Here is a 26,303-nt window from a genome sequence, read left to right as displayed (position 1 = left end):
AGTTTAAAGATTGGTCAGAAAAGGCTTCTGGAGAGGATTAAATTTGTTCCTGAGGAAGAACTAAATTTGCCCTGTTTGGCCCCAGAAGGCACAAATGGGAGCAGTGAATGGGAGTTGGAGAGGCAAAGTTTGGCTCAATTATATATTTTCATTTTGTTATTGGTGTTTAGTGTCTGACTCTTCATGACTCCATTTAGGGTTTTCTTTGCAGAATTACTGAAGTGATTTGTCATTTCCTTCTCCAGCTGATTTTAAAGATAGGGAACCTTAGTCAAAAAGTGACTCACCCAAGGTCACCCAGTTAGGAAGTATCTGAGGCTGGATCTAAACTCATCTTCCTGATTCCAAATCCAACTATCCACTGTGCCACTTAGCTGCAATGGGCTATCTAGGTGCAAATTCCCAAACCCCGGAGGTGCTTCAGCAAAGAGTTCTAAATAATTGGGAAAGAGGGAAAGAGGATCATATTTGCCCCCTGGATGCACTAGAGGTGAGTTCTGGGGATGCTACCTGTATCTGGACTAAAGAAGGTATAGTATTTAGGTAAAGCAGTTCTGCTCTTTGCATTGATATACCCATCTTTTGCAGTGATCAGGATGGGTGAAAATGCACAGCCAGGTTCCAGGGATCTAGTAGCATCTCAGCTGTTTGGTGATATTCTTAAAGATTTTTCTTGTTGGTTCCAAGTGCCCTAGTTGCTGATCTTCTGGGACTGGCAGGAGGCGGCTCATATGGTGTGTCTATTATGTTCCCTTGTTGCATGTTAGACCAGGGTCCCATGCTAGGCTACTACAAACCCCAGACTGAAGTACATCAAAGAAGGGATCTAAGAGCTGGTGACAAGTTCTGGGGATTTGGCTCAGAGCCTCATAACTTGGGCTTTGTGACTGAATTCAATTCTCCATCCCTGGAAGGGGTGCCCAGCAGCAGGCACCGTAACATGACAAACACATTAGCCCTGATGTTTCTTTGGTGCATAGTTCCAAGAGAGTGACCAGACTCAGCAGAGCAATTTCAGGAGTTTCAGGCAGTGACTGTCTTTGTCGTCACTTTGCAGATGTGACCCAGTAGAAATGACAAAGATGGCCCTCTCCCTGTTTTCCCATAGCAGGAGGTAAGGGTTCCAGTGCCCATTATAATGTTCTTCCCAAATCTTCAAAAATCAAAGAATCAGATGTAGAACAGAAAGGGAACTCAATGGTTACCTAATCTAATCCTCTCATTTGAAACATAAGTCAACTGAGGCCCAGAGAGGAAACATCCAGACCAAATTCCACAGCCAATAAGTGAGAGGAGACCCTCAGACACCAGGTCCAAAACAATCCCATTGTACCACTTAATCCCTCAACATCAATTTCTTTTATTAAAAGATAACCTTTAAAGAAATTTTCCTGAAAAGATGTAGGACTTTCCTATTGGAGGTCTCAATAAAGTTCTCCCAAGAGTTAATATTCAAGCAAACTAGACCCATTTAAAAAGCAATCTGCTCTACAATCTTCAAGTTCAATGAAGGCAGGAGCTGTTTTCCTTTTATCTTTCTATCCTTTTTTTCTGGGGGTGGGGTTGTGAGACAATGGGGTTAAAACTGACTTACTCAAGGACACCACTTAAGCATCAACTGTCTGAGGTCACATTTGAACTCAGTTCCTCCTGACTCCAGGGCCAGTGGTCTATCTACTGTGCCACTTAGTTGCCCCTATCTTTGTATCATTAATCATAGTATCTGTCCTTGAATTCCTCACCACACAAGATTAAAGATTTGCTTATGACACAAATGCCCCAGAAACATGCATTCATGAGAGATCTGCATAATTAAGTTATAGTTCACTTTCCATTCCATAATGTTTAACAAAATGATTTTTCTAGTGTTGTCCTATGGTTTCAAGACATAGAACACTCCAGTCTCTAAAGAACTGAAACTAAGGGATAATATATGCTGGGGCAGACTTACAAATAAGGAATGGTGCAAAAGAAGCCATATAAAGGATGTCATACACACCACACAGACACACAAAAAAAATTAGCCAGTCTTCTGCAGAGAACAAAGAATAACTGATAGACATCTTATGTGCTTTGCTTGTAATCAAGAGAAGAGAAGGGTTCCCAGTATGATGGATGGACACCCTGTGGCAGACTGATTGGGAGGAAATAGACAAGTATTGCAGAGAATGGGCAAGCAGAAAAAAGTCAAAATTGGCATCATTTGAGGGAATGCTCCAAAAATGAGATTACAAAACAATTTTAATACATTCTCAGGTGAGAAGCCATCATGAAATCATAATACTCTAGATGAGAACTTAAAAAAGAAAAGAAAATGCAAAGGGGAAAAGATAGTACTTGCCTAATTAAAAAGAGATGAAACAAAGAGTTAGTAAAGGTTTTTGTTTTGGGAAATTACCCAGAAATTTCCTTTGAGCTCTCTGGAGACCTATCCAACTTTTCAGTCCCAGGGATGGAAGGTGAACAATCTGCTACACCAACCACATAAGTCTTCAATCATCAATGTTTCTAGAGCTATGTGCCATTATCACACCTTCTGTCCCATTTGGAGAGAAGTCATCTGATAAGCCTGGGCTTTACCATGACAGGTGCAAGCTTAACTGAATTACAATAGCAATTTATTGTCCTTCTACCAGAAGGAAAGTCTATATATTGATGTGAGTTTGCACAAAAGTGAATTTTGAAATTTCCTAAAGAGAAAATCTCCTGTACCTTGAATCACAGACTCTCCACTTGGGAGATCATCTAGTTCAGCCTACACCTTTTAAAAGCAAGGAAACAAAAGCCAAAAGAGGACTATAGTTAAGAAGAATCCTAGATTCCATAGTCCCAACTTTGCTGCTGACTTATTTGTTGCGTGACTTTGGACAAGTGAATTCCCCATCTCTAGCTTTAATTTTTCCCTCTGCAAAGAGACACACTTGAAATAAATCACTGCCAAGCTTCCCTCCATCTCTGAGGATTTGTGATTGTAGGTGATATGAAAAGCCCAAGGTCACATAGCTATGTAAAGTTAAAACTCATACCAGAACTTGTCTCCTAACCTCCATCCAGGATTTGATGGGCAAGAACAAGGTAGGTGGAGTGGTATAATGGAGAGAGGTCTACAAATGCATTTGCAAGGTCTGGGTTTGAGCCTTTCACCACTTTGAACAAATCATTTCATCTCCATGTGATTCAGTTTCTACATCTGTGAAATAAGGATAACAATCCTTATATTGCCTTTCCCCAGGGGCTATTGGAAGGACTGAATGAAATCATGGATGCAACAATAAGAGTATTTATATATAAAAAACTGTAAAGATAAGAAAAAAAAAGATTATTTACAGTTCTCCCAGAACTACAATATTTCTACACAATTTGACAGGAACTATGATAAAAAGAACACTGGGTCAAGAGTCAGTAAGACCTAGATTCAAATCTTACCTTGTTGTACTAACTATATAATTCTTAACAAGTCACTTAACTTCAATTTCATCATCTGTATAAGTGAATTTGGCCATCTCAAAGAGTTCATGACAGGTCTAACTCTATATGATCCCCAAATCTTGTATAACCAATGTAAGAAACAGGCTCCTTACTTAGTGAACTATTACCTGGTTTCAATTTTCCTTGGCATTGAAGGACAAAAGTTTCATTCAACTCATTCAAAAACCATTTGTTAAGAGCTTGCTGTAGTCAGACCATCACCTTTAAGTTAGGAGAGATATGAATTTTAGATAACACGTAATTCCTGGTCTCCCAGAGTTTATCATCAATAGTAATCAGATAATTAAAATACATAATACTACATGGTAAGTCCTTAGAGACATGTAAATTACTATGTGAGACCTTGAGGAAGATCATCATTAAGGAGATGGAGAAGAGAAGAAAAGAAAGGAGAGAATCAGGGAAGGCTTCCTGAAGGAGGCATTTAAATTGAATTTTTAATTTAGATGTCTGACAATGAACAATGACAGTGTGGTGACTATGCAGAGATATAGAACAAGGCATACATTTTCAGACTTCTTTGTTAGAAGGGAGGATATAAATTAGTGGGTAATGATAGAAAGGCAAAGGTAATAAACAATCATCAATAAAATATTCTTAAAATAGTCACAGAACAACAAAACAAAAGGTCAGAAAAGAACACAATCTGGACAAGTTAGTCACTACCTTATTTAATGCAATTTTTAAAAAACCTGTACAAAACCAAAGTTCATAGATTGGAAGAGGAGGTAATGCATTAAAATGTTAAGTTCATAATAAAAAGAAAATCTATGGGCAATAGAGAATTAGTAACTATAACTTTGAATGTGAATGGGATGAATTCTCCCTTAAAACATAAGCAAATAGCAGACTGGATTAAAAACCAGAATCCTACAATATGCTGCTTACAAGAAACTCATCTGAAGCAGAGAGATGCATATAGAGTAAAGGCAAAAGGTTGGAACAAAATATATTTTGCTTCAGTTGAAGTGAGAAAAGCAGGGGTACCAATCTCAGCCAAAGCAGCTGGAAAAATAGATAGCATTAAAAGAGATAAGGAACGAAATTATATCCTCCTAAAAGGTGCCATAGACAATAAAGTGATTTCAATACTGAATATGTATGCACCCAATGGAATAGCAAACAAATTCTTAGAGAAGAAGCTGAAAGAACTACATAAAGACACAGACAGTAAAACTCTACTAGTGGGAGACTTCAAACTCCTGCTCTCAGATTTAAATAAATTGAATCATAAAATAAGCAAGAAAGAAGTTAAGGAGGTAAACAGATTATTAGAAAAACTATATATGATAGACTTATGGAGGAAACTGAATGGAGATAGAAAGGAATATACCTTTTTCTCTGCAGTACATGGCACTTACACAAAAATTGACCATGTACTAGGGCATAAAAACCTAATGATCAACTGCAGAAAGGCAGAAATAGTGAATACATCTTTCTCAGATCACAATGCAATAAAATCAAATGCAATATTGGGCCAGGGAGATATACACCCAAAACTAATTGGAAACTGAATAACCTCATTTTAAAAAAATGAGTGGATCAAAGAAATTATAGAAAGAATTAATTATTTTATCCTAGATAATGACAATAATGAAACAACATACCAAAACCTATGGGATTCACTCAAAGCGGCTGTCAGGGGATATATTATATCTTTAAATGCTTACATGAATAAATTAGAGAAAGAGGAAATCGGGGGCAGCTAGGTGGTGTAGTGGGGGGGGCGGCTAGGTGGCGTAGTGGATAAAGCACCAGCCTTGGAGTCAGGAGTACCTGGGTTCAAATCCAGCCTCAGACACTTAATAATTACCTAGCTGTGTGGCCTTGGGCAAGCCACTTAACCCCATTTGCCTTGCAAAAATCTAAAAAAAAAAAAAAGGAGGAAATCAATGAACTAAATATGCAACTAAAAAAATTAGAGAAAGAACAAATTAAAAGGGGCAGCTAGGTGGCATAGTGGATAAAGCACCGGCCTTGGAGTCAGGAGTACCTGGGTTCAAATCTGGTCTCAGACACTAAATAATTACCTAGCTGTGTGGCCTTGGGCAAGCCACTTAACCCCGTTTGCCTTGCAAAAACCTAAAAAAAAAAAAAAAAAAAAAAGAACAAATTAAAAAACCCCAATTAAATACCAAATTAGAAATTCTAAAAATTAAAGAAATTAATAAAAGCAAAAGCAAAAAACTATTGAATTAATAAATAAAACCAAAAGTTGGTTTTATGAAAAAAAACAATAAAATTGATAAACATCTGGTCAATTTCATTAAAAAAAGAGAGAAGAAAGCCAAATTGTTAGTATCATAAATGAAAAAGGTGAACTCACCACTAATGAGGAGGAAATTAAAGTAATAATTTAGAATTATTTTGCCCAACTCTATGCTAATAAATTTGACAATCTAAGTTAAATGGATGAATATTTACAAAAATATAAGTTGCCCAGGTTAAATGAAGAGGAGATTAAATACCTAAACAACCCTATTTCAGAAAAAGAAATTCAACAAGCCATTATTGAACTACCTAAGAAAAAATCTCCAGGGCCTGATGGATTCACAAATGAATTATATCAAACATTTAAGGAACAAATTCTATATAAACTTTTTGGAAAAATAAGGGAAGTCAGAACTCTGCCTAACTCTTTCTATGACACCAATATGGTGCTGATACCTAAACCAGGAAGAGTTGAAACAGAGAAAGAAAATTATAGACCTATCTCCCTGATGAATATAAATGCAAAAATCTTAAATAAAAACTTAGCAAAATGATTACAACAAGTTATCACTAGGATAATACATTTTGACCAAGTAGGATTCATCCCAGGAATGCAGGATTGGTTCAATATTAGGAAAATTGTAAGTATCATTAATTATATCAACAACAAACCTATCAGAAATTATTTGATCATATCAATAGATTTCTGAAAAAGCTTTTGACAAAATACAGCACCCATTCCTACTAAAAACACTAGAGAGTGTAGGAATAAATGGACTGTTCCTTAGAATAATGAGCAGTATCTATCTGAAACTATCAACTAGGATTATATTCAATGGGGAGAAGCTAGAGGCATTCCCAATAAGATCGGGGTGAAACAAGGATGCCCATTATCACCACTACTATTCAATATCATATTAGAAATGTTAGCTTCAGCAATTAGAGAAGAAAAGGAAATTGAAGGAATTAGAATTGGGAAGTAAGAAACAAAACTCTCACTCTTTGCAGATGACATGATGGTATACCTAGAGAATCCCAAGAAATCATCCAAACAAAACTACTGGAAACAATTAGCAATTTTAGCAAAGTTGCATTGTTATAAAATAAACCTTCATAAATCCTCAACTTTTCTATATATGACTAGCAAGATACAGCAGGAAGAGCTAGAAAGAAAAATCCCATTCAAAGAAACCTCAGACAATAGAAAATACTGGAGTCTATTTGCCAAGGCAGATTCAGAAACTTTTTGAAAACAATTATAAAATACTCCTCACACAAGTTAAATCAGATTTAAATAACTGGGCAAACATCAATGGCTCATGGATAGGTCGAGTTAATATAATAAAAATGACAATTCTACCAAAACTAAACTACCTGTTGAGTGCCCTACCAATCAAAATTCCAAAAAATTACTTTAATGAGTTAGAAAAAGTTGTAAGCAAATTCATATGGAGAAATAAAAGTCAAGAATTTGCAGGGATTTAATGAAAAAAAATGGCAAAATAAGGTGGCTTAGCCCTGCCTGATCTAAAATTATATTATAAAGCATCAGTCATCAAAACTGTCTGGTATTGGCTAAGAAACAGAGCAGTGGACCAGTGGAATAGACTAGGTGCAATAGCAGGAAATGATTATAGTAATCTGCTGTTTAATAAACTCAAAGAGTCCAGCTATTGGGATTAAAAACTCTCTCTTCAATAAAAACTGCTAGAAAAATTGGAAGTTAGTATGGAAGAAACTTAGATTAGACTAACACCTCACACCCTATACCAAGATAAGATCCAAATGAATACAAGATTTAGACATAAAAAAACAATACTATAAGCAAACTAGAAGATCAAGGACTAGTATACCTGTCAGATCTATGGAAAAGGAAGCAGTTAATGACTAAAGAAGAGGTGGGGAACATCACTAAAAACAAACTAGATGATTTTGATTACATTAAATTAAAAAGCTTTTGCACAGACAAAACCAATGTAACCAAAATCAAAAGAAATGTAGTAAACTGGGAAACAACCTTTACAACTAATATTTCTGACAAAAGACTCCTTTCTAAAATATACAGAGAACTGAGTCAAAATTTTTTTAAAAAGCCATTCCCCAATTGACAAATGGTCAAAGGATATGCAAAGGCAATTTACAGATGAGATCAAAGCAATCCATACTCACATGAAAAATTGCTCTGAATCATTACTTATTAGAGAAATGCAAATTAAAGCTACTCTGAGGTACCACCTCACACCTCTCAGACTGGCTAATATGACCAGAAAGGATAATCATCATTGTTGGAAGGGATGTAGGAAATCTGGGACACTATTACATTATTGGTGGAGCTGTGAACAAATCCAACCTTTCTGGAGAGCAATTGGAACTACACCCAAAGGGCAACAAAAATGTGCATACCCTTTGATCCAGAAATATCACTACTGGGTCTATACCCTGAAAAGATGATGAAAAGGGGTAAAACTATCACTTGTACAAAAATATTCATAGCAGCCTTGTTTGTGGTGGCAAAGAATTGGAAATCAAGTAAATGTCCTTCAATTGGGGAATGGCTTAGCAAATTGTGGTATATGTATGTCATGGAACACTATTGTTCTATTAGAAACCAGGAGGGATGGGAATTCAGGGAAGCATGGAGGGATTTGCATGAACTGATGCTGAGTAAGATGAGCAGAACCAGAAAAACACTGTACACCCTACCAGCAACATGGGGGCAATGATCAACCTTGATGGATTCGCTCATTCCATCAGTGCAACAATCAGGGTCAATTTGGGGCTGTCTGCAATGGAGAATACCATCTGTATCCAGAGACAGAACTGTGGAGTTTGAACAAAGACTAAGGACTATTAACTTTAATCTAGAAAAAAAATTGATATCTTATTGTCTGATCTTGCTATCTCTTATAGTTTATGTTTGTTCCTTAAGGAGATGATTTCTCTCTTGTCACATTCAATTTGGATCAGTGTATACCATGGAAACAATGTAAAGACTGGCAAATTGCCTTCTGTGGGGGTGGGGGGAGGGAAGTAAGATTAGGGGGAAAATTGTAAAACTCAAAATAAATAAAATCTTTTTTAAAAAAACTATGATCAGAAATAAAGAATAAGAACAAGTTCAACAAACAAAGGAGAGAAGACTATTCTAGAAAGAGGGAAGCATTTGAACAAAGACACCAATATGGGAATGAGTGTTTGGGGGAGCCAAGTAAGACAGTCATATGCTCAAGCTCAGCCTAAGGAAGGGAGAGAGTCAATACAAAGCCAGGTGCCATCACTGAGACTGACCTTAGATCACAGATCAGAAGGTTGGAGCTGGGAAAATCCTCAGTCTTCCAGTTCATCAGTCTTATTGGACACAAAATTAAGGGATTAAATCTTTGATGGGCATTTAAAAGCCACTGAAGGTATTTGAGTGAGTTGCTGCAAGACTACTTCTAAACATAAGGATGTAAAGTCCAGAAAGTGTGTGAAAGTTGTGGGGTAGGAAACTACTGCCATGCTCCAATAATGAGGGCCCATACTAAGGTGATTGGCAGAGGGAACAAAGAATAAGGAAAATGTTGAATGAGGCAAGAAAGAGGGGATATGAAGGACTTGAAGATCCTTACTAGCTCCAAATCTATGATCCTAGGGAACAATAAAATATGCCCCCCAAGGTTTCCATTTTAAGAGACTGGGTAAAGAACTTTATAAGGATGTTATCATTAGTCATTTCTTGTGCAAAATACTATTCTGGGCAATGAAGGGTACAAATTTCAGGAAGATAAAGTCCTTGCTTTTGTAACCCAGGGTTTAAGCCTGGCTGTAGCATAAGATTATCCTTGAAAAATGAGTCAACTTTTGACCATAGCTAGAGGGATAGGGAGAAGCAAATTTCAGGCTCAGGCAATATAGAGGCAGGACAATGCATGCTATTTTATAGAGAATGACAAATTAACCTAGAGTGTATAATAAATTTAAGTGGTAAAAAGCATTATAAAATGAGAAATTTAGGGAGACACCAGAAGACAGAGAACACAGAAGGCAGACTAAAGAGCTTACACTTTATTTCATAGATAACAGGTAGCAATTAAAGATTTTTGAGCATGGCAGGTATGTCTCAGTCTAATAATATTCTTTGTCTTTGCCTGTCTTTCTGTCTCTCTTGATCCCTGAGAACAACAATTGGATTAAAAGTAGCCAAGGAAAATTGGAAGTAAGTATGGCAGAAACTTGGATTGGACCAACATCTCACACACTATACCAAGATAAAAATGCATACAGGATTTAGACATAAAAGACAAGGTTATAAGCAAACTAGGAAATCCAAGGAATAGTTTACCTGTCAGATCTATGGAAAGGGAAGCAGTTTATGACCAAGGAAGAGAGATGGAGAACATCATTAAAAATAAATTAGATAATTTTGATTATATTAAATTAAAAAACTTTTGCATAAACAAAACCATTGTAACCAAGATCAAAAGAAATGTAGTAAACTGGGAAATAATTTTCACAACTAGTATTTCTGATAAGGGACTCATATCTAAAATATAGAGAGAACAGAGTCAAATTTATAAAAAAAAAAAGCCATTCCCTAATTGACAAATGGTCAAAGGATATGCAAAGGCAATTTACAGATGAGAAAATTAAAGTGATTCATAGTCGAAAATTTTCTTAAATCATTACTGATTAGATAAATGCAAATTAAAGCAACTCTGAGGTACCATCTCACACCTATCAGATTGGCCAATATGACCAGAAAGGACAATGTTCAATGCTAGAAGGGATGTGGGAAATCTGGGACACTAATACATTGTTGGTGTAGTTGTGAACTCATCCAACCTTTCTGGAGAGCAATCTGGAATTATATACCCAAAGGGCAATAAAATGTGCATTTCCTTTGATCCACCAATACCACTATTGGGTCTATACCCTGAAGAGATCATGAAAAAGGGTAAAAATATCACATGCACAAAAATATTCATAACAGTCCTGTTTGTGGTGGCAAAGAATTGGAAATCGAGGGGATGTCCATCCATTGGGGAATAGCTGAACAAATGATGGTATATGTATGTTATGGAATACTATTGCTCTTTTAGAAACTAAGAGGGATGAGAATTCCGAGAAGCCTGGAAAGATTTGCATGAACTGATGCTGAGTGAGATGAGCAGAACCAGAAAAATATTATAAACCCTAATAGCAACATGGGGGTTATGATCAACGTTAATGGACTTGCTCATTCCATCAATGCAATAGTCAGGGACAATCTTAAAGTATCTTCAACAGAGAATATCATCGTATCCAGAGGAAGAACTGTGGAGTTTAAACAAAGACCAAATTCTATTACCTTCAATTTTTAAAAAATATCTTATGTACTACATAATTTTGCTGTCTCTAATATTTTATTTTCTCCTCAAGGATATAATTTCTTTCTCATCACATTCAATTCCAATCAATATATAGCATGGAAACAATGTGAAGATTATCAAACTGCCTTCTGTGGGGGGATGGGGAGGGAAGGAAGGTTGGGGGGAAAATTGTAAAATTCAAAACCTTACTACTATTGTATATAATTGGAAAACAAATAAAATATTATTTTAAAAAATAGCTTAGGAACAGGAAGCAAAGCAAATCTCAACCCCTGCCCTCTCAGGGTAAAATCTCACTCACTTTCTGTTCCTTTTCCTACTACCCCTCCAGCAAGTAGGAAATTCACTTGTTTTTTTCCCCAACTATACCACATTATCTACCAAGCCCTTTGTTATGCCAGACAAGCTATTCATAATAGCTTGAGTTTTACAGAATTTCAGGTTTATAAAACACTTTCCTTCCAATACCCTAGAACAAGGATTATTATCATCTTTATTTTACTGTTGAAGAAACAGACTCAGAGAGGTGAGATGACATCCAAAATCTCATTATTATAGCCAATATACAAACCCTTGATGCCCTTGGTCAAATTTCTTCCTCTAAGTGAATCCTGATTTTCCCATCTATAAAAGGATGGGTTTAGATTAAATGATCTCTGAAGTACTTTTGAGTTCAAATCTTACATAAGTCAAGATCTTCAGTTGACCTGATTCATATCTGGCCACTAGACCAGAATCTGGTGACTTAGCACAGCAGCTCCTCACTCAAATCCAACTTATATTCATTTCATGGCATCACCTCCCTTATGTCATGATGTCTTTGAGAACAAATACAAACATCATCAAGCCAAGAATCCAGAAAAGTAAATGGAGATATCTGGGGACTAGCAGAAATGGAATATATAGTTGAAGGTAGATATAATTAGGTAATTGGATTTATGCTAATGCATCATTTCAAGTAGTTACAAGATTTAGCTGAGAAAGAAGGCAAAGGATAAGGAACATTGCTTCAAGCAAGCATAGAGGGAAAAGAAAGGAATGTAAGAATCAGTCAATCAACTAACACTTATCAACAGGTGTCTACCTTGTACCAGATACTGCAGGAAGGAAGGTACAGTCAAGCATTCAATAAACATTTTTTAAGCACCTACTGCATATGCCAGACACATTAATAAATGCTGGAAATACAAATTAAAAAAGTGAAAGAAAGGCTCAGCCCTCAAGGCATTTACAATCTAGTGGGGAAAGGCACCACATAACACAAACACACAAATACACACATACACACACCACACACACACACACACACACACACACACACACAGAAAGTGAAAGTTATGGAGGAAGAGGCAGAGAGAGAGAGAGAGAGAGAGAGAGAGAGAGAGAGAGAGAGAGAGAGAGTATCCAATGTGGCAGCATATAGAGAAGTCATTCAGAGAGAAGATCCAAAGTAGTGCAGCTAGGTAAGAAACATGGAGAAGTCTGAGCTGAGTTCTCTCCTTAAAAGTCAGGGTTGGCATTCATGTCTCCACCCTCCAGATAGAGGGACCTAGAGTAATAATGAGGTGAAGTACCAAGGCTGTTGAGATCTTTCAGGATGATGAGGTGGGATGCTCTGGGGATATGAATAGTTCTTTAGGAGCTTACATTCAAATGGATGCCTCTCCATATTCTCAGAGAGAATGAAATATTCTTTGAAATATATGAAAGAACTTCAAAAAGAAAAAAAGAGAAAAGGCAGAGGGAAATCTTGTGTCAAGATTCCAAATTTGACTCTAGGGCCAGTGCTCTATCTATTGCCCCTGCCTAGATTTTAACATGATTCATTAATTGTTATTGTTTTCTTTTAACACAAACATAATCTCAGGATTGGAAAGAACCTCAGAAACCATCTCATCTACTACAAATACCCTTTCTAAGTCCCCAATAGTAGTCTTTCATCTTTCTCCCAAAGACCTCTAGTGGAGGCAGCTCATCTTGTTTTGGGATAGTTCCAATTATTCTAGCTATTTGTCCTTCCATCCATTCTAAATCTGCCTCTGAAACTTCAGTCTACTGCTTCTAGTTCTGTCCACAAGGTCCAAGCAGAACAAGTCTCCATTAAGAATGTCAAGACAACTGTTGTGTCATTCCCTCCAGTTCCAAACCACACACTTCTACTCTATCCCTGGATGGAACAATCCCACATTCTAGGGGGGAGCTCACTCTCACCTTATATTGCCCAGAACCAGGCTTCTACTTCCCAGCTCAAAGCCATGTCCCACCTATCCCCTTCCTAATTTCCCTTTTTGTGTCTTCTTATCGTAGAATGCAAACTCACTGAAGGAAGGCCTAAGGGAGGGAAGGTGGTATTGTTTGGTCATATTTATCCTCCAAGTTTTTAACGCTGTCCCAGCTTAATAAATGCTCAGTTGCTCTATGTCTCACCCCCACCTCTTTAGGTCATTTCCAAGTTAATCATCCCCAGATCCTTCCCATGATTCTCCTATGACACGAACACTAGGCTTTTCATCATCTTGGTCACCTTGTGGCAGCCTATCCGTGGTCTATCAATGTGGTATCCAAAACTGAACACAATTTTCCAGATGTGGTCCATCAAGGACAGAGGATGGTTGGGATTATCACCACCTTTCTTATCCAGGCTACTATACTCTTCTTAATGAAGATAAAAATGAATAACAACTAGACAGGGCAGTTAATAGGGCAGTAGATAGAGCAATGGGCTTGGAATTAGGAAGACTCATCTTCATGAGTTCAAATCGGGGATCAGACTTTTAGCTGTCAAGTCACTTCAACATGTTTACCTTGGTTTCCTCAGCTGTTAAATAAACCAGAAAAAATGCCAAATCACTCTAGAATCTTTGCCAAGAAAACCCCAAAATAGAGACCCACAGAGTTAGTCACAACTGAAATAACTAAATTATGACAAAGGAATAAATTAATAATAGACTGCCTAATAACTAGAGCCATAGTTGTTAATCTTTATACCATAGGCAGGCTTCACAAAATGTGCTTGTAGCAAGCATCACAAAATGCACTATCAAATCAATCTTTTAAGACTAATTCATTTGAGGGGCAGCTAGCTGGTGCAGTGGATAAAGCACCAGCCCTGGAGTCAGGAGTACCTGAATTCAAATCCGGCCTCAGACACTTAATAATTATTACCTAGCTGTGTGGCCTTGGACAAGCCACTTAACCCCATTTGCCTTGCAAAAACCTAAAAAAAAAGACTAATTCATTTGAGAATTGGAATAACAGTAAGAGAGTCCAGGGCACTCCTTTGTGGGAAATGACAAATTCCTTCACATCTTCTGGGAAAATTGCAGAGTAGAAGGAGGATAAGAAAGGACAGGACAGGGCCAGGGAGGAACTTACATGGGGTTTGGTTATTGTAATGAGGGGGACTAAGATAAGAAATGATCAAACAGAATTTATATATATATATATACATACATATATATATATACACATATACACATACATATAATCTCTATAAACCTTAAAGCATTATATAAAAATCTATTAGTTATCTGATAATTTCCTATTTTATTAACTCTTCTAGCTAATTATGTAATAAACAATACTGCTAAAAGATTGTCAGTTCTCTAAACATCCTTTTAACTGAATTGCCCTGGGGCAGAGCCTTGACTTCCCTGCCCTGGGTATAGCTGTGCTAATAACTCAAAAGAATCAATGTCAAATTCCTTTATCACAAGCCATCCCTTCCTTGAAGAAACGTTTTGAAGCATGCAGAATATTCTTATTCAAGTAATGATGTTTGGGTCTGATTAAAGTTTGTCCATGGGTTCATCTTGATACAAACTTGTGAATTCATTTGTTTTGGAACTTAAGAGCTTTCCAGTAAATGTTTTCAAATCATTTTTTTTTCTCTGCCATTCTCAATACGTTTCAATAGAATTCAAGAAATATTATGAGCTCCCTCTAGTGGCCAAAATGTCTTTGGGTTCATAAATTCCATACTGAAACTACCCATTTTTCACTTTCAAGTATCTGAATAGAGTTCAAAACTAAATTAACTCTTTTTGGATGAAAGAAAATGAATGAAAGCAAAACTTCCCCTTTCAATCAATTCATTTTTGCAAATGAATACAGGCTACATGAGGCATGTAACTAAGACATGGAGCCACATAACTCAACAAGAAGTATGTGTAAGTAACTAACAGCTAGTAAGCAGAGGGCTCGGCCCAGCATAATACAAAGAAAACAATGAGATAGTCCTTGCCCTGAAAGAGATTGTAACAGAAAATGGAATGTACACTCATTTTTCTGGAGGAAGGCACCAGCAACTTGTAAGGAGAGGATCAGTATAGGCTTCCTAGGGAGTAGAACTGGAGTCAAGCTTTGAAGGAAGCTAGGCATTCTATAAAGAGAGAGGGCATTCTAGGCATCAGGTATAGGGTGTGCAAAGGCATAGAAGTGGGAGATAAAGAGTTATACTGTACAGAGAGAAGAAGCTGAGCAGTGTGGCTGAAGCACAGAGTATGTGCAGGAGAATAATGTGTCAACGACCACAGAAAGGTTGTCTGGAAATAGAGTGAGGAGTTTCAAAAGCCAAACAAGAGCAGTTGCTATATGATCCTAGAGGAAATAGGAAGCCAGTGAAACACTGAGCACAGGAGTGATATATTCAGACCTTTATTTAGGAATAACAGCTTAAGGGACAGTAAAGGGTAGCACAGTGGATAAAGCACCAGCCCTGGAGTCAGGAGTACCTGAGTTCAAATCTGGTCTCAGACACTTAATAATTACCTAGCTGTGTGGCCTTGGGCAAGCCACTTAACCCCATTGACTTGCAAAAACAAAAACAAAAAAGAGGGGGAGAAAGAAAAGACCCAAGTCAGAGTCTCTGGTACACAGAGGATCATAGAGGCAATAGAGGATCCAGCAAAGAGCAGCCAGATAGAAAGAAAAACAGGAGGAAATCATTTCATAAAAAATCTAGGGACAGAGTATTTAATGGTTAATCAACAACATTGCTAACTGTGTGACTCTGGACAAGTCATTTAACTGTGCTAAGCATTGGGGATAGAAATATAAGTAAGGAAGAGAGTCCCTGCCCTCAAAAAACTTACATTCTAATAACAGGAGACAAAAGGGAGACCAGGGGAATGTTCCAAGAACAGCATACTTTGGTTGGGTAGTGATTTTAAGGTCAAATTCTGGATAAGCTAAGGCAAAAACCTGTCAGTCTCTCTTACCTGTAGGAGGAGGGTAAGAAGTATGGTTAAGTATTTACAACAAAATTTGGAAATAGACTAGAAAAGTCAAGAAGCAAGAAGTACACATAGGTTTTCCTAAGGTTCTGGCTCAGGTTAGAAGGTACAGGAGGCCAAAATTATCTCATTTAACTACTGATATTGCCTGAAGTCCCAGAATATCTACCCATGCTTCAACTTCATTTGTCCCTTGTTTCAAAATTCAACCCAAGAGCAATATGGTGGACTGAGACTCTAATATCCAAAGGGAGGCTCTTGTGAAACTGAAAGATAGCATAAACAACTTTATTTATTATCTCTGCCAGTCTGTTCCAGTGCACAGCATTGTCCCCAAAACTCTTTGGGATATTTGCAAGGCACCTGGGTCACTTCTCTATCATGTTTTTTCCCATGCAACACTGAAATTCAGACTTCAAACAACTTCCTAAGCATCAAGTTTCATTCACAGATGAATTTATTTTTCAACCATCTCCCCCTTTCCACATGTCCCCAACATGGCTCTAAGCAGTATGCAAAGGTTTTTGAAATGTCATCTATATCAACAAGTTTGCCACCTTTCTAAACAGGACCTTATAATTTCTGTATCAAACAAAATTGGAACAAAGCTGATATGGCATCTAAATCTATAGTGCATTGAGGTTTCCATTAGGATCTCAGGTCCCAAGTGGTCACCTTCTCCAAATTAGGGTCCTCTTCAGTTATTTCATTTAAAAAATGCTAATGTCAGTTTCCTTTACTATATGATATTCAGGGGACAGTTATTCCTGAATGTACCAATTATCTGAATTCATCCCTCTTGAAATTAATTTGTATATAATTTGTACTTAATTATTTTTCTTTATTGTGTATTTAGGCAGCTAGCTAGCATAGTGTATTAGAGCACTGAACCTGGAGTCAGCAAGATCTGAGTTCAAATTCATCTCATATCCTTCCTAGCAGTGTGACCTTAGGCAAGTCACTTCACTGCCATCTGTCTCAGTTTCCTCAACTGTCAAATGAGATAATAGCATCTACCACCCAGGGCGGCTGTGATAATAAAATGTTATGATTATAAAGTGCCTAACACACATTAAGCACTATATAAAAGATAGCAATTATTATTTTTATTATAAATTGTGAGGTATAATGAATAGAGAGCTAGCCTCAAAACTAGGGAGACCTGGGTTCAAGTTCTACCTCCAACATATATGGCTGTATAACCACTGTTGTTCTTATTGTTCAACTGTATCAGAAACTGTACATATGGTTTTTTCCCAGGATTTTGCAAGGCAAATGGGGTTAAGTGGCTTGCCCAAGGTCACACAGCTAGGTAATAAGTGTCTGAGACCAGATTTGAACTCAGGTCCTCCTGACTCCAGGGCTGGTACTCTATCTACTGCGCCACCTAGCCGCCCCCCATATAGTTTTCTTGGCAAGATAATGGAATGGTTTGCCATTTGCTTCTCTAATGAGTCCTCATTTTACAATTGAGGCACTGAAGTAACTTGGATTTAAGTGACTAGTCCAGAGTCACACAGCAAGTTTCTAAGGTCAGATTTGAACTAAAACTGACATAAAGTTTAACTAAAATCCCATGGGTTATAAGCTTTAATTTGATTGTTTTTCAACTGGCTGATTTACAAGAAGTGAAAAAATGGATGCATAAGAAAAATTTACCTTTACTCACTCCACTTTGAGACTCTGAGAAGCATGAATACAGTCCTTTGGTTTTTCCTGGGACACCAATTATGCCTAGCTAGCAAGATCTGCTACTATTGAATGAAACAAGGATCCAGTCTGTTCTCTAGGTTCTAATCATCTGAAGATACTGAAAGGTCAGAGAACATATCAGATCCAGAGGAAACTCAGAATGAAGGCTTCTGAATGGAAGTAGAACCTTCCCTTTTCTCTCCATAGGGAGAGAAATGTTAGAGTAAAAGACCCTCCATGTAACACAGCAACATTAATTCCTAGCTGCTGGGTGACAAGAGACAAAAAAAAAAAAAAAGCAGGCTCTGGAGCAAATGAAGAAATGTATTTTGAAATCACTCATCTATAATGTGACTCTGGACCCCTTTTAGTGAGAGATGCACCCGCCTACTGCAGCCCTTTTACCCTTCAGGCAAAGGAGCTTTTCTCACAGATTTCTTACAGATGTTCTCCCCCTCCTCTGGATAGAGTGAATTACAAGCATGGAACTGTCATCAACACCTTCCTTCACAATTGCAACTCATGCAGCACACATGTGGGGGACACATCTGGGGGACACATCTGGGCCATGTTTGTAGCAGGTTCAATTTTAGGTGTTTTTCAGTTCCTTCCAAGTCACTGTGGACATAGAATTTAAAAAAAAAACCGTGACACTGGAAGGGATCTTGAAATATAGAATATGGATTCCCCAGTTGCTAAATGGTCAAAGGCTAAGACAATGATATTTAGAGGAAGAAATACAAGTTATTAATGGTCACATTTAAATATTCCAAATTACTAATAATTAGAGAAATGCAAATTAAAGCAATTCTGAGGTTCTACTTCACACCCATTCTGGATGACAAAACAGAAAAATGACAAATGTTGGAGGGACTACAGGAAAATAGGCACATTGGTCTACTGTTTGTTGGGTTATAAATTAGTCCAACCATTCTGTAGAGCAATTTGGTACTTTATCCAGAAGTCACTAAATTGTATACACTTTTTGAACCATTGATTCCTTTACACCCTTAAAGAGATCAAATAAAAAGGAATGGGCCCCAGATGCACAAAAAAAATTTGTTCTTTCTGTGGTAACTAAGAACTGGAAATGGGGGGCAGCTATGTGGCACAGTGGATAGAGCACAGGTCCTGGAATCAGGAGTACTTGAGTTCAAATCCAACCTCACACACTTAATAATTACCTGTGGCCTTGGGCAAGTCACCTCCAAGCCTTTGAAGAGTTGTTGCCACTTGGGGATTGTGGGGGGGGTAAATTCATCATTCAGGAATCAACACTAGTAGAGTCCTCTCTATACTTAGAGAGGTTGAGCCTCAGGAGACCAACAAATAGTCCATCACAGATTCATACTCAAATTTCCATCCAAATAAGAAGTAACTGACACTAATACAGGCATATCAATGCACAAAACACCACATAGTAGCTCATAACCAGTCTTTGAAGGCAAACTACCATCTTCATTTAGCAGGTGAGAAAATTAAGGCACAAGGGTGGTAAGTGACTTGCACATAATCTCACATCTGGATAATTAAGTGGCACAGTAGTTACAGCACCTGGCCTGGAGTCAGAAAGATGTGCATTTAAATCTGAACTCAGAGCCTTAAAAGCTGGGTGACCCTGGGCAAGTCACTTTTAACTTTTATTGGCCTTAGCTTCCTCATCTGTAAAGTAAACTGGAGAAGGAAGTAGCAAAACACTCTAGTATCTTTGCCAAGAAAACCCCAAATGAGGTCACAAAGAGTTGAACACCACTGAACAGCAATGTCAGAACCTAGTAAGTATCTGAGGTGGGATTCAAACCTAGGTTGTTGCTGATTCAAGCCTCAGCTTGTTCAAATATGTCTGACTTTTCATGACCCCATTTACCATAATGTCCAGAGGGTTTTCTTGGCAAAGATTTGGGAATCATTTGCCATTTTTTCCAGTGGATTAAGGCAAACAAACGTTACACAATTTGTCTGGGGTCACACAGCTATTAAGTATATGAGACCATATTTAAACACTTCCAATATACCACATTACCTTAAAGTGAATTTGCTGGCACAGGCATCAAAATCTCTGGATTAATTCTCCACCCTGATTAAACTACTGAATAAGAAGATATTCAGACTTGTACACATTATACCGGAGTAGGTGTCATGACATGTCACATTAATAGGTATGCCAAATAAAGAAAACATGAGTATAAATAGTTATTTTGTATATAGATAGATGCTATTTTATAGATAGGATTTAAAGATGTTTGTAGTTAGGTAGAATATATGCAATTAGCTTCCTTTTAAGTGATAATAGAGAAATAGTATGGTATCATGAAAAAAGGGCCAGCTTAAAAGTCAAGAGGATCTGGGTTCCAGCCCTGTCTCTGAAATCTATTAGCTGTGTACTAAGAGTGAGGCTCTCAGTGTGCTGGACAATTCTCTAAGGCTTTACAATTCAGATGAGTAACAGATCTTCATTAGAAATTAGAAATTCAATTAGAAATCTTCACAGAAATAAAACCATAGTTTTAGAGATTAAAAAGTTAGGAATACTTAATATAAATTTTTTTTTTTTGCAAAATTGAATCCTGGCTTACTTTATAAAGTGACTATGCCTTTAAATTTCTGAAATTGCTAAGATCTAAGCATGTAAAATGTTCTACTTCTGTCTTTTAGAAAAAATAACCAGGATGGGGTAATGAAAGTTTTGTCCTAGGATGCCAAAATTTAGAGAAAATAAAAATTTTAAATTATGATTGTAAAGATTGTATGATTGTAAATCTGATAAATTTATATTTTAATAGTACTTTCACTCTTTCAGTTGTATAAAATCCAATGAGAAAAACTAATAGGTAAACCAGAAAGCTTCCTCCTTGAACCACCCCATATCATACAATTCTTTTCCAACCCTGACTTAACTTGCTTCTCCCCAGGTGGTAGACTTCCAAGCAATAGTACCCTTTCTTGGGGGTCAGTGTCTCAAGACCTCTGTTCTATTCACATAGGAGGGTATCTTCATTCCTGTCACTCCTTGAGGAGGTATTCTGGGGTCAACCTGCACAATCAGTGCCACAACTGAACTGAAGGTATTTTTGATGCTGTCACATGCATCAGAACTACTAGCTATGGCTTTGCTCTCTATCTATTCAAATCTTATCCACTGTTCAAGGCCCAGCTAAGTAACTCCCTATCTGATTTGATGAAGCCTTCTAGGACTGCTCAGGCCAAGGTTGACTTCATGCCTACTATTGCAGTTGAAGTTAATGTTAAACTATAGAATATACTTTATTCTTCACCTGCTTAGTGTATTTTAGGATTATAGATTTTAGAGCTAAAACAACCTGGAAAAGACCAAAGGTGCTACTGAATCCAATCCCTTCATTTTATGCACAAGAAAACTAAGGAACAAAGAGGTTAAGTCAATAGTGGGATTGAAATAAATTAACAACCAGTTCTCTTCCCTAATGACCATTTTAAGTCTACAAAAAGATATACCAAAAGGAGTTTAATATTTCATGCATTTAATACTCAAATAAAAACAATAAAAGAGGTAAACAAAACTAGATTATGTTATATGACTCAGAGTAAATAAATGTATGGAGTGAAAGCAGTCACTTGACCACAGCAGCCAATGTTGAAACATTTGAAACATGCAGAACCAAAATTTATCGTACCTATTCTATCTCCTTTTTTCTCTACTTCCATGCTTTCCAAAATGGATGGGATAACCCTTGAAATCTATATTTTTATTGGTTCAGTACATCCCACACCAGTGCACTCATAATATCTTTGGGGAATTTTGGGCATTACACAAAGCAGAAACAATTGATATCTTGTCACTCCCAGTTGCTTGGCACTTTCTTTAGACTAAATGTTTGTTTACTGAAGTAACAAAAACTCAGGAATTAAAATGTAGTATTTCATCAAAGGTATAATGAGTTTTAAGAAATGAATAAATAAATATTACAAACCTAGTTCCATTAATTTTTTTTCATTTACAGAGGGAATAAACATTATTATGGGTGCTTAGAAAACACTATTGCGCAGCTGAACATTAAAAAAGAACAAGGAATGTAAATTTGTGATTTTTACATTGGGTGGACACCCAAGCATCCACCTTAGATAAAACCCAGATTACAAGTGCCATTTTAACAACCAGTTCACCGAACTCAACATAATTAGATATTGGTTCTACCAAACTGGTGTGAACCAACTGAATCCCAACACAGGGTTAAGTGACATGCAATGCAATCCATTCCACTTTGTGTCTGATTGTCAAATTCTCCTTTACATCTGGACTGTATCTTCCTCTGGGAAACTTCTGCTCTTATAGTTCTTAATTTTGTTTGCTCTGAGCAATACAAGTAAAATCTCTCTTTAGCCTTTCAGATACTGGTAAGGAAGGCCATCCCCAGGAGCATCCTCAGTCCCCCATTCTGATTCCAGCTAACCAACTTTGTGTGGACAAGTGGGAGGTGATGGACTTCCTGGAGACTTCTGACCAACTTGTGGCTCAGTGCTGAAAGATAGAGGCAGTTTAAAATGATAAGGAGATTCTCGTCTTTGGCTACAGAACTAGAGAAGTAATGGATGACTCAGTATATTTTTTAAGAAGAGACAGTTTCTAATCTGGTCTTTTGCTTCGACTCTCCTGTGTGGTAATTAGTAGACCCCGTCTCTAGCCTAACTATAAAGGTTGTGAAGGTGGCAGGCTCTGTTCATTCCCTCTCCCCTACTACCCCTATATCACAGGGCATGAAATCAACTAGGCAAGCTTGTGTCTGAATCTTGGGTGGCCTCTTCCACCTTACATTTCCTTTTTTGAGTATGGAATCAAATATCATTCTTTTTTTTTATTTTTATTTTTGTAAGGCAAACGGGGTTAAGTGGCTTGCCCAAGGCCACACAGCTAGGTAATTATTAAGTGTCTGAGACCCGGATTTGAATCCAGGTACTCCTGACTCCAGGGCCGGTGCTTTATCCACTACGCCACCTAGCTGCCCCTGAAATATCATTCTTAAGGTAGATGTGTGAGATTGAAGTCAGTCTTGTGGATTCAAGAAGTCAAGTCCTGGGTTGGACTGGTGACAGGAGGAGTCCCTGGGAACTATTCCAACCCTCTTGGAGAAGACAATCACAAACATGATTTGTTCAACACAGAACTATTTTAACAACAAAAATATATAGATATGTATATATATATGCATATATATATGGGTTACGTGTATGTGTATACACACAGACAGACACACAGAGACATACAGACACACAGGAACATTTGAACAGTACAATGAATGATGAGATGAAATGTAAAGTGCCTAATCCATAATTCTACAAATTGCTTTATGTTCTGATAATAATAATAGGAATTAATATTTATATAGAGCTTACCATGTGTCATGGTAAGCCCTATACTATTACTTTGTATTAAGTCCTTTACAATTATTATCTCATGTAATTCTCATAACCCTGGGAGGGAGGGAAATACTATTTTTTGGCTATTTTACAAATGAAGAAACTGAGGCAGGCAGTGATTGAGTGAATCTGAATTCAGGTCTTCCTGACTCTAGACCTGGCACTCTATCCAGTCTGCCTCCTGAGAGAATATAAAGGCAGTTATCAGCTAAGTGATTAAATAGTATTTAATAGGTTCTATCAATGCATGTTGTGAGCCTTTTATATCCATCAACATGGCTTTTATGTATAGGAAATAAATATCCCCAGTTGATTTATACTATATAGTGATTGTCTTTCTACTCTTCCTTTTGGAAGATTAGACATGAGCCCACACTTAAGTTTTAAATAAAAGGGTCCCCAGGGTATTAGGGGAAAATGGGATTAATAAATTTAAGAGCATAATAAAAAAAATGCCTCATTTTTCATTAGAGCCTCTCTCAGGACTAAACTTGATAAGAACCACATATCTGTGTCCTTCAGTAAGGAAGGAAACAGGGTCAATGCCTCAGCTCCTTGTTCTAATGTTCACCAGGATCCTAGAGGAGTCAGAAACCAATGGGCTAAAAGTATATGTGGCATAAACTCTAGAGCTCCAATACCCAAGACTACACACAGAAGATTCACAAAACAGTCCCTGAGTAACTAATACATTGGTGATGACTGCATTAGGTTTTTTTGGCTCATATTATTTCAGCAGTTTGGGAGTGGGTTGTTGCAAGGTTGCTTTGTTTTGAAAAGGGTGGAAAACTTCTTTCCAAAGATATAACCTTCTCCCAGAATGCTTTCAGACCAGGGTTCTAAATGAGAGGCCCTTTCCTCTCTTATACTTAACAAAGAGTCCAGAAGGTATTTCAAGGGCAGTTTTCAAATTCAATGCCTATGCTGAGTTTAGAACTAAACACTTGTGGGAATGAAGAATTAATGCTCCATCCCTGGAATATAACTCATTTTCCACTTTTAAAGATCTCATTTTCTCTGAGGCCATCATAACTATGATAGGACTCCCCAAAGCTTAGCACCTACCTCTCTCTCATAACTCAACCAGAGATGCTCATGAGCAGGTAAATTAGGTTTCCTCTGCCTGCATAACCAAAAAGAGAGAGCTTTTTTTTTCTAATTAGAGAGGGTGCCAAGAACCTGAAAGGAAAAAGTAAGATCAAAGTGAGTACTGATCAATTTTGATTATGTGCCCCGATGCCAAAAGATTTCTTGTCTGATTTGTTTGGAAAACTCAGAAATGCCACTTTTCTATTAATGTGTTACTGTGCTGTGCATTTTATAAAATAATTCAGACCTCAAAAAAGATCTACTTAGAGTAAAAACATCACCTGTACAAAAATATAGCAGTCCTGTTTGTGGTGGCAAAAAATTGGAAATTAAGTGAATGTCCTTCAATTGGGGAATGGCTTAAGAAACTGGTATATGTATGTCATGGAACACTATTGTTCTATTAGAAACCAGGAGGGATGGAAATTCAGGGAAGCCTGGAGGGATTAGCATGAACTGATGCTGAATGAGATGAGCAGAACCAGAAAAACACTGTACACCCCAACAGCAACATGGGGGTGATGATCAACCTTGATGGACTTGCTCATTCCATCAGTACAACAATCAGGGACAATTTTAGGCTATCTGCAATGAAGAATACCATTTGTATCCAGAGCAAAAATTATGGACTTTGAACAAAGACCAAAGACAATTATTACCTTCAAATTAGAAAAAAAAAACCCTTATATTATTATGTAATTTTACTATCTCATACTTTATTTTTCTTCCTTAAGGATACGATTTCTCTGTCATCACATTCAACTGAGATCATATATAACATGGAACCAATGTAAAGACTAATAGAATGCCTTCTGTGGGGGGGGGGAGGCAAGAATGGGGGAAAAATTGTAAAACTCAAAATAAATAAAATCTTTCTTAAAGGAAGATCTATTTGGTTGAGACTTAGGGACTTGCCACTCCATGGCTATGTCCAAAGCTGCCACTAATGTTACCCACCATCCTCTGCCCATCAACAGGAAACTCAGCCTTAGCTCTCTTCCAGTCACTGTCTGCCTCCATTCCTTTTTCTTTAACATTTTCCCCCTCTCCATTATCTTAAAATTTACCAGCTGCTCTCTCATCTTTCTAGCCCAATGTAGAATGGTTACTATACCCATCCCAGAATGGGGACAGAACTTTCTCCCCTTTCTGCAGGGCCTTCTGAACCTTCTTCAGGTACTCTACTGGACCTCCTGAGTTTATGGAAGAAAAAGTCTTCACAAACACCATTTGTCAATTAAATCATTGGAGTTATTCACTTTATCAGGAAACTTCAAATCAAACAGGCTTTGAGACTGTCAGGGTAAATAGAAGAAACAGATTTGAGTTGCACTAATCTTGAGGTCAAGGCACTCTTTCTGCCACCCAGACCTAACTTCCTCCCCTCCCACCTCCACAGACACACATGTTTAGCCCTGCTCTCAGCAGGCATCCCCACATGAGGCCTGATCCAATTCTACCTCAATAAGAGAATGGGATTAGGCCCTCAGAAACAGTCATCCAATAAGACTTTAACCTTTCACATACCTGGAGGGCAGAGACACTCAGGTAAAACTTCTCGAGCTTTCCGGTGCTTGGCTAGTCCTTCCAACTTCTGAATTGAGAAGAAACAAAAAGACAGAAGAAAAAAAATAAGTGAGTTCTTTAGGGAGGGGAAAACAGCAAACTGACTTTAGTCAAAGGTTTAGGGGTTTCTTTTAAGTGACTGTTTAAAAGTTTATTAAATTCCATGAGAAAGTCTGGAATTGGATGCAGAAAGAACAAATCATTACTAGTCAGTCACCAAATAGGACTCAACATGTTTCTGCTTCATTTCAACATTCTCACATCCGCACCATAGCTA

At 37.4% G+C, this 26,303-nt stretch overlaps 1 protein-coding gene across 1 annotated transcript in view; it reads right to left on the bottom strand.

The window, feature by feature from the left end:
• The window catches only part of COL23A1 (collagen type XXIII alpha 1 chain), a 498,328-nt gene that overhangs the window by 450,840 nt on the left and 21,185 nt on the right, over positions 1-26,303 (bottom strand). Inside the window, exon 2 of the mRNA XM_074212225.1 lies at positions 25,988-26,054. Within this exon, the coding sequence (XP_074068326.1) occupies positions 25,988-26,054 (67 nt within the window). The remainder of the gene's footprint in view (positions 1-25,987; positions 26,055-26,303) is intronic.

Source organism: Macrotis lagotis, chromosome 1 (assembly GCF_037893015.1).
Source record: "Macrotis lagotis isolate mMagLag1 chromosome 1, bilby.v1.9.chrom.fasta, whole genome shotgun sequence".
Taxonomy (NCBI): Eukaryota; Metazoa; Chordata; class Mammalia; order Peramelemorphia; family Peramelidae; genus Macrotis; species Macrotis lagotis.
This window is presented reverse-complemented; position numbering and strand designations above follow the sequence as displayed.